The sequence below is a fragment of the Ochotona curzoniae genome, unplaced genomic scaffold (assembly GCF_017591425.1).
Source record: "Ochotona curzoniae isolate NIBS_2020 unplaced genomic scaffold, NIBS_Ocur_1.0 contig_1302, whole genome shotgun sequence".
In the NCBI taxonomy this organism is placed as follows: Eukaryota; Metazoa; Chordata; class Mammalia; order Lagomorpha; family Ochotonidae; genus Ochotona; species Ochotona curzoniae.
In genome coordinates, this window is record NW_024465035.1 from 15342322 (window position 1) to 15352028 (window position 9707).

The 9707-nt window shown below is 53.0% G+C and overlaps 1 protein-coding gene across 2 annotated transcripts in view; it reads left to right on the forward strand.

Moving 5' to 3' along the window:
* The window catches only part of CMTM8 (CKLF like MARVEL transmembrane domain containing 8), a 54768-nt gene extending 45328 nt beyond the window's left edge, over window positions 1–9440 (forward strand). Inside the window, exons 2-4 of one of the 2 annotated variants that reach the window (XM_040963961.1) lie at window positions 3455–3628; window positions 7460–7576; window positions 8627–9440. In XM_040963961.1, the coding sequence (XP_040819895.1) occupies window positions 3455–3628; window positions 7460–7576; window positions 8627–8710 (375 nt within the window). In that variant the 3' untranslated portion in view covers window positions 8711–9440. The remainder of the gene's footprint in view (window positions 1–3454; window positions 3629–7459; window positions 7577–8626) is intronic. The other variant, XM_040963971.1, reaches the window with a different exon arrangement.
* The last annotated feature ends 267 nt before the right edge of the window (window positions 9441–9707 follow it).

Consider the following 9707-nt stretch of genomic DNA (forward strand, 5'->3'; position numbering starts at 1 on the left):
TTTTATCACAGTTCACAGTATCTGTTGGCTTCACTTGCTGGGGCCTCAGACCATGTCGGTGTTCCTTTCTGTCGCTGCTGGTGAGAACTCAGAACTGCGATGAGCCAGGGCCACCACGTGTTGGCCCTGTTAAAGCTGCCCCAGGAGGGGCTTCTGCAGGTGGAGCCCCTCCTAGCAGGGCACCTGAAAATAAATCTACAAGAGGCGTTTCCAATGCAGCTTCTTATAGTGAATGATTTCAAGTCTGGTGAAGGAGTTCACGGCGGAGGGGGTGGGGGGGGGTGGCAGGCACAACAGGAATGTTTCTGCTGATTCCAGAGACAAAGTCCAAGAAGAAGTTTGCTGAGATATCGCTCCTGGGAATGCTGATACCAGCTGCCCTCCTGCTCTCCCTTCACTTGGGCTTGCCTGTGGGGCTGGGGGCCGGGACGAGGGGAGCAAACATCCACTGCTCCTTCTCACAAGGCCAGGGTCCCCTCACGAGTCCCCCATCCTGCTGACTTCATCCAAAACCAGTGACCTCCCAAATGCCCTGTCCCCTGCGGCCGTCAGAGTGAGGGTGTTGGGCCTCTGCGTGTCAATGTGGGGCAAGAAGCTGCTCTGTGCATAGCATCATCTGTGTGGCTGCCCTTCTCACTGTGACGATGAGTGTGGGCCTTATGTGGTGTGTGTATTATCCTCATGCAAATGTTAATTCACTCTGAGTTTTGCAATGAGTGATGATTATTTCCTTTGGGTTTTACTGAGGTTAATACTATACTATGTATATACACACATATATATATATTTAATGTGCCGGGTGTCCTTTGTAGCTCCTTTGTCTCATGTTTTCCCAGGAGCCTCCCTGGAGAGGCCAGGCCCATTGGCTAATAGAACCCCCTCATGTTCCATCCAGGAGAGCCTCCCCTGTGGTCACCTTTGGAATTCCCTTTTACCTGGCTTATTGGATGGCAGGGTAAAAGGATGTGTTTTCATTTGAAAGGCAGAGTTACAGAGAGAAGGAAAAGCCGAGAGATTTTCCATCCACTGGTTCACTCCAAATAGCCACAATGGCTCAAGCTGAGCCAATCGAAGCCAGGAGCTTCTTCCGGGTCTGCCATGTGGGTACCGGGGGCCAAGGCCTTAAGTTTTCCTCCCTGGCTCTCCCAGGCCACAATCAGGGAGCTGGATGGAAAATGGAGCAGTTGGGACACAAACTAGTGCCTGTATGGGATGCTGGTGCCTCAGGTAGCTAGCTATGGGTGGCTCTGGCCCCTTGGTCTATTATTTCTTATCTTACCCAGAAATCTCAAGTACATGAAGAACATGCAGCAGCCATAGCCATTGACACTGACCCAACAGTAACCACAGATGAATAGAATAGAACAAAGATTCCAGAAACTGACCCCGTATGTGGACAGTCACTGATGACTGATATTACATCAATCTGCTAGAAAAAAAAATAAATAAATTAGCCTTTCCTTGCCCCATACACAGAACTCAGTTGCACAAAGTTCAAGGGCAAGTAGAATTAAAAAAGTAAGTTTTGGTGCAGGAGAAGTTTGACATCCATGACTAGTTTTGTTTTTTTTTTTTTCATAGTACACTTTTTTTCATGGACTTTTTGAAGGCCTCTTGAAAGCTAAACACATGTGGGAAAATTTTGTCTAATCTTGCGCTGAGAAGGGCCTCCCTTCAGGAGAGGCACAGGTAGATAACAGAACTACCAGTTAACCGTTGTGCACAACACACCTGTAAGGCAGAAGACTCCCTATATTTAGACACAGCATCGGGTGAAGGGCTGGTGTGTTGCCCAGCAGTGAGAGCCCCAGGTTGGGATGTGTCCCAAATCGGGGTTCCTTGGTTCAGTCCCCAGCTGAAGTTCCCGGCTCTAGCTTCCTGCCAGTGTGCAGCCCGGAGCCAGCCGTCGATGGCTCAAGTTCCTGCCAGCCACGTGGAAGCCCTCGGTTGAGCTCATGGCTTTGGGTCGCAGTGGGAGAAGAGCCATCTGCCTCCGGATGGGGCTCTGTTACCTCGGAGATGTACCTGGGTAGGGTGCTCTTCCTACCGATGGGGCTGTTGTTTTTAGAGGGTGTCTGCTAAGGCTGTGAGTTGAGTGAGTGCGCTCCTTGTAAGACAGCCTAGTTCCCAGTTGTCTGTACCTAGTTTGACAGTTCCCACTGAGCCATAGGCACGACTCATGCCTCCACGGTCAGAGCCAAGGCTGAGGGGTTGAGCCTGTGACTAGACCCAAGCGTGGCCTGGAAACTCTCACCCATCTGGATCCATTTGAACTGAGAAGCCCAAAATGTTGTTCCACACATGGCTGGGCTCCATCTAATCTGTTTCCAGCCCCACCAATCCAGCGGAATGTCAAATGCAGTTGTCTGTATGGATTACCTGTCAAATATGGGGAACTCAGCCCGAAAATTCCATTAGTGTGAGGCTCTGCGTTTTCTGGAATTACAGCCCATTTGGTGCAACTTCACTTTCGATAAATCTTGTTGCTACAGACGCGAGCACAAAAACACATCTCCATTAAGCGTCTCTTGCAGTTGAGAGAGCTGCCGGCTTAAAGAGGGGACCTTTTAGTCTCTTTACCTGTTTAGCCTCTGCACCTGCCCTCCAGGACAGACCTAACAGTTATAATGGGGTGGAGACCACTCTGAGACAGAAGCTGGTCCAGTGGTGGGCCCCTGTCAGAGTACAAGCTCACCTGGCTTTCCCGTGTTCAGACTCAGCCGCAGTGTCTTTGTCTCAATGACGTCCTCCTGTGGACAGCAGGGGGATGTTGATTTGACTTGGGTGCGGTCTCTGCCATTGCTGCAGGAATAGACTGCCCTGCTTGTGTTAAAGCAGTGTCTTTCCCCTGGACCGCTCCCTGGCTCATCCCCCCTCCTGACGGTGGCCATCTCAGGCTACACACTGTTGGCCATCAGTGAGCAGGACAGCCATGCAGCTGGGGAGTGCCCAAAGGCCTGTCCCTTGAGAGCCCAGTGGGCCCAGGGTCCACCTCCAAGTGGACCTGCAGTGGCATTTCCTTGCCCAGTGTCTGCCTGTGAGCAGCTGTCAGCCACAAATGTTACTTTGTCCTGCTTGGTTTTTAAGACCCTGAAGTGGTACTTGTGTCTAAAGGGCGAGATGAACAATTACAAACTTGGCGTTTCTCAACTTTCCTGCATTGGTGTGGGGTACGGAGAGCAGGCGCGGCTCTCTGGCTGCCATTAGATTGCACCGCTTAGAACAAAACACAAGGTCTTCGCACGCATTGGCCGTGGCCGCTGCACTAGATGCTCTGCTGGTTTCTCTTACCTGCCCAACACTGCAGTTTGAAGTTTGTGTGTGTGTGTGTGTGTGTGTGTGTGTGTGTGTGTGTATCCATGCATTGTGCAGAAGAATTGCAATGGCTACTATATAACTATGCTTTTTTCTCTTTCTTTCTCTCTGCTTCCCTTCCCGCATCACCCCCTCCCAGGTCCTAGGACTGCTTGTATGGACACTGATCGCCGGCACCGAGTACTTCCGGGTCCCAGCGTTCGGCTGGGTCATGTTTGTCGCTGTGTTTTACTGGGTGCTCACCGTCTTCTTCCTCATCCTCTACATAACCATGACCTACACCAGGATTCCCCAGGTGCCCTGGACCACAGTGGTAAGGAAACTGCCAGTCTTGCTCTTGTCCCATGCCCGCTGCAGTGGGGAGGCGGAGCGAGGGTGGGTTATGGCTCTCCCTTGGTCGCAGAGTGGGCCAAGCCGCAGAGAAGCCAACACAGCGGAGCTGCTGAGCAGGTCTGGTTGCCTTCCGCGTGTTTCACACCCAAAGGTGCCCCTGGCCTGCATTGGAAGAGCCGGGAATGTTTCCATTGCCAAGTTTTGCAACTTTTCTGGCCAATGTTTCAGGCCAGTGTTTTTAAACCAATTCTCAGAAGACCAAATCAAGAAGAATTGGGCTCCCTAATGGAAACATTTGTATGGTCACTTCCCTTAAAGAAGTATTCATGGGAACAGACATGTCAGGGACCAGCCTCTGCAGATCCTGAGTCTCCTTCAAACTCCTTCCGGGGTGGGTGTTGGTCCTAGTGGTTAAGATCTCCTAGTAGGGTACCGGAGTTCCTTCCCCTGCCCCAACTTCTGATTCCAGCTTCCTTCTGAACACAGACCCCAAGAGGCAGCAGCAATGGCTTCCATGCTTGGCTTTCTGCCACTCACATGGGAGACCCCAGATGGCACTCCCAGCTTCAGCCTTGCCCAGCCCTGGCTGTCGATCCGTGGGCATTTGGGTAGAGATCTCGCAGATGGCAACCCTATCTCTTTCTGTCTACCTGTCAGCTAAATAAACACACACATACACTGCCATCTCCTCCACCCTCTGCACACCACAGCTCTTGCGTGTCGGAGTGTGATGTGTACAGAGTTGGAAGAAAACTGCAGTTGAAAGCAAAGAGGTGTCCTTCTTCTCCATGCTGGGTACAGGATGCACAGAGGCAGACATGCAGTCGGGATGGGGGTCGGGTTGGATAAGGCTATGTGGAGAGAGAACGCGGACCTTGAGCCACGTGCCCTGGGCCAAAGCCACCAACTCAGCTTGGGACAGAGGCAGCTGTTCTGAAAGAGACAGGCAATGTGTAGCTTTGTACCAACCGCAGCACAGGCTCCTCTGTGTGCACTATTGGCCATCCAGTGGAAATTTGAAGTGTCCCTGTCAGTTTAAAAACAGATAACCTCCAAGTGGTGCCACATGCATGTATAAAGGGACCTCTGAAGGGACGCTGTGTGACGTTTTCCATCCAGGCATCAGTGAAATACCCAGGGTACAGGACTGGATTTGCAACATGGCCCACGGCGGATTGTAGCCTGGGCTGGAGTTGGTGGGTTTTCAATGCCAGCGTTCCTCACAGTGCCCCTGAGTAACCCTCAGAGCTCAGATTAGCGCCACAAGAGAACAGACTGCCTGTCACCTGGCTGGTCCCCTCATCTGGAGGTGAGGGCTCCCGTGACAGTTTTAAGAATGTGCTGCAGCTTCTGCAGATAGCCCCACCACCAGGGCAGGGAAGTGGCCTTGGAGGATCAGTGTGGGGAAGGGCAGACCCACCTGCGTGTTGGAATCCGAAGAGAGTTACTGCTTGAAGTCATAGTAACTGTGGGATCTCGGGGCGAATTGTGGATTTCAGTATTGTCAAATTAGAGAAAGGTGATCTTTTTTATTTGTTTCTATTTTTATTTTGTTTTATTTTCATTTGCTGGTTCATTCCTCCTAAATGTCCATCAGGGCTGCGCTGGACCAAAAACTGGCAGCTGGGAACTTGGTCCAGGTCTTTCATGGGACCCAACCACTTTTTGAGTGATCACCTGTTGCTGACCAGAAACTAGAAGCAGAAGTGAGAGACTCCGTATCAAATTCCAGTACTCTGAGAGGAAGTGCTGGTGTCCCAGGACTGGGCTGGGGTCTTCGTGTGACTGTGAACCTGGTCTATTTCTAGTCTGTATTTGCTGCCCAGGGACCTCTGGCTCCTTGGTAGTTCACATCATGGCATTAGTTTTTCCCAGTCATTCGCCCAAGAAAGAATGGAGGCCACGAGAGGATGCTCGTTAGCTGCAGAGGGGGCACAGTCACTTCGTGCCAGCCTCAAGTGTTGGCTCTGAAGTGCAGAGCCCCCCTTCTCTTTAAAAGTTCCTTCCCCCAAAGTTGGTACCCAGATCAAGGACGTGACTTAACAGCAAGGGCTAAGCCATATACCCAAGGCTTCTTCCAGTCGATGCTGCTGCCTGGCACCTGCAGGTGCAGGTGGGCCGCTGCTGCCTGGTGACACCATGTCACACGGGCATCTGTGAGTCTTTCTGTCTCCCATGTCACTTACTTGGAATGGTCAGTCTGGTTCTAAAGGACCGCCTCTACCCAGTAGCATCGTTAAGCAGGAGTAAATGCAGATTACACAGCAGAGCGGTTTGTGGTTGACACGTTCCTTAACACTCGCTGTTGTTGGCTTGGAGCTAGTGGGAGGGGTGTGGTTCTCCCCATTTTGTAAGAGTAGAGTCTGGTTACAGGTTGGATTCCCGTGACAGGCCTGAAGTAGTGTTGGTTTTAAACATACCTTTGTCTCCTGTCGTAGGCCAGAGAGGAGCCTGTGTTGTGTGAGATCCACCTGCATGCTGTCTTCCTCCCTTCTGTGTTCTAGTCAGCAGGGAAGAAGGCAGAAAAAGGACCAGGAGGAGCACATGCCTCTGCTCCTTGAAGGCGTGATGTTGAGATATGATACCTGAGCTGTCCATCCTCAGTTAGTTTCGCTGTGGTCTTGTGACCATGTCTTCCCAGGAGAGCCTGGGTAGCCAGGTGCTCACCTCGAGATGTTGTTCAAGCAGGAGAGAGTGGCAGCAGGGCCAGCCAGCAGCCAGGCCAGAGGAAGGATGGTCAAGACCCAGAGCTAGAGAGAGGCAGCATGGGAGGAGCCAGCCGTGGCTCCACGCCTGCGTCCTGCAGCCTTTCTCCTATTTGCTGGTCATATTCCCCTCTTGTTTTCCTGTATACAGCTGAGACCACATCCTACCCGGATGTCCCCAGGGTACTCTGGCTGCAGGCAGGCTGGCTCAGTGAGACCCAGGGGTGTGCCTTCTGGCAGATTTGCAAGAGATGTCGAAGCCGCCCATCTAAGGGCCTTACTGCATCGACTGGGCGCCAGTGGCATAGAGAAGGGGATGGGAGAGTCAACCTTGGCCAGGACATTCTCCTCCACTGGACACAGTGTGTCTCCCTCCAACACTCAGCAATGGAGACTGGGGGACTGGAGGGGCCAGCGGTCATGAGCTGTGTGGGGTCTGGGGGAAGGCCAGTGCAAGACTCATGATGATGATGAAACAGAGCGGCAGTGAGAGCTACCAGGGAGAGCGGGTGGCTTTGTAGGGGAACCAGAGGAAGAAGTACTTGGCTGCTGCTGGTGTGCAGGCTCAGGAAGGCAGGTGCTGCACCCAGGCTCTTTAAGGGGTCCCCGTCACCCCTCGGAGGAGACACTCCGTTTCCAGTACGGGGACCAGGACTGCCCTGCATTCTGCAGAATCCATTTTCTTCCCAAGTAGCAGAATTTTTTGGTCAGGCCTGTGACCAGCTGACTGTGTCTGCCCACACCTCCGAGCCACTGCGCCACAAGGTGGGCTGGGGACTGAGCTCAGAAAAGGATGTAAGAGGAAGTGGTGTGTGATGCAGCTCCTGGCCCTGGGGTGCAGCGGCAGACCTGCGTTCCCGTCACCCGAGCCTGCTGGCCCAGCCATGGTCACCGAAGCCTGCTGCCTCAGCTAGGAATCAGCCGTCTTACCAGGGGAGGTCTCGCCTGGCTCCAAGCAGGGCCAAGGGCCGGGCACATCTCAGCATGGCCCTTGGCTGTAACCCATGGGCTCACTCCTGCCTTCGGGCGCAGCTCTGTCCACTGCTGAGGGCCACCCGCAGCCTGAGCCTCCCTCCCTGACCGCCGTCTCCCTCCACCGTCCCCAGGGCCTGTGCTTTAACAGCAGTGCCTTCATCTTATACCTCTCGGCCGCCGTCGTTGATGCCTCGTCTGTCTCCCCGGAGAGGGACAGTCACAACTTCAACAGCTGGGCTGCCTCATCGGTGAGTGAACCCTCCCAGCCCCACCCTGAGGACCCTCCCCTCCTTCCCAGGGGCTGCTTGGGATCAAAGAGGAAGATGAGGCTGTTTGCACGTGATTGGCTGCCTGGTTCGAAGACATCCAAAGTGGGCAGGGCCTCGGTACCAGGCCAGGCCAGGATGGGGAGGAAGGGATGCTATGAGAGACATCCCAGGGATAATGGGGCTTGCCCGGGAGTTGAAGGCAGGAAAGGATGCTGGAAGTGAGCGTAAGATGATTCGACGGGAGTGGAGATGTAACTTACGCATTGAGAAGGGCTAGAGGACTTTACCCCAAGGGAGGTTCCTTGCCCTGGACTGAGCCAGGGAAGCAAGGGCAGAGGAAGGAGGTCCCTTCTGCTTTATAACAGGTGTGCTTCTGCATTCCTGTACCCCCAGGCCAGGTGCATCACTTAGCCAACTCAAACAGGCCACGTTTAACGTCTGCTCTGAGACTGGCTTTAAAATATCCCATCTGCCCATGCCAGAATGGCAGTGACAGAGCTGCGTGATGGGACAATAAAGGGGAGAGGGGCCCTTACAGTCTTCCCTTTTGTTTATCTTTGAAAATCCTTGTTTGAGGGGTGATGGGGGGGCGGGATAGAAACCACAGGCTTGGGCCAGGACAGGGCACAGGTGAACTGCAGCCAGAACTGGCAGCAGCTGTTCCCTGCTCCCCCAGTGCCACCACAGGCACCAACCACATGGTATGCATTGAGTGTCCCAGCCCACTCGATCGCCTGTGAGAGAGTGTGTCCCATCCCGGACTAGAAATGCTGGCACTTTATTCTGCTATACAGCCACCATATTCACCCTTCGGTGAACCAGCCGAGAGAATTAGAGCAAAATGAGAGGCAAGTAGCCTTGCCCAGAGTCTTTGAGAAAGGCAATCGAGCCCATAAAGCCAGTTTCCATGGAGAGAGCTCGGAGCCACGGGCAGGCTGAGGGCAGCCAGTGTGCTGGAGGCTGGATGCTCGCTGGCGCTGGTGAGAACGGGCTGTAACCCCAGCTCCCGTCATGCTTTACTTCCTGCAGTTCTTTGCCTTCCTGGTCACCATCTGCTACGCCGGAAACGCCTATTTCAGTTTTATAGCGTGGAGATCCAGGACTGCGCAGTGATGGGCCGTGTGGATACATGAAAAGGAAAAGAAGAAAGGTCCTCACTGTCCCAGCAGCTGTAGGTATGATGTACAGTATTCCTAGAGAACTGTATTTAATGAACGTTTTTATATACTGAGCTCAGCTGGCCGGCCGTGGCTGGTTTACGAGTACACTGGATCCTGATTTGCAGAACGCTGCAGTCTCATGCATTCACCCGTTCGGTGTCTTTTCTGATGTCTTCGCGCAGAGTATTTTCGTAGACCGTGTACAGATAGATATGTTGCTAATATGCAGAATGTGACATGTTTGTAAACCTAACTCTTCACATGCCAGATTTGCTTTTGTGATTAAATGTTGCAAAATCCCTAGCCTGTGTCGTGTGTGATGGGAGGAAGGAGACCCGGCTGCCGGACACTGCGGGTGTCTCCATCTTGGTCACAGGTGTGCAGGTACCTAGCATGCTGTCACAGAGTGGGTGAATGGGTGGGCACAGCCCCAAGGCTGGGCGGCCGGAAGCATCAGCTCACTCAGCTGGAGGGGCTCAGGGTCATTGCTTTGCCCCGGTCGGCATCGAGGCCCGGGAAAGCCCCTACTGAGACCTGGCCATGGAGATTGTTCATGAGGTCACAGCTCCTGAAAGCGATGCCAAATGTGCTCATGGTTTCTCTGACATATTTTAAAACAGGGTAGGCTGGGCTGATGTGTTGACTCAACAGGCTAATTCTATACCTGTAAGAACTGGCACCCGTTCAAATGAGTGCCAATATGTATCCTGGCTGCTTTACCTCCAATGAAGCTTTCTGCTATGGTCTAGGAAAGCAGCTCAAGTCCCTTGGGCTCCTGCACCCACGTGGGAGGCAAGGAAGACCTCCTGGCTCCTGGCTTTGGCTTAGCTCAGCTCTGGATATTGGGACCATCTGCGGAGTGAACCAGTGTAGGGAAGGCCTTTCTCTCTGTCTCTCCTTCTCTCTGTGTTTCTGCCTTTCCAATACAAATAAATTTACCTTAAAAACAA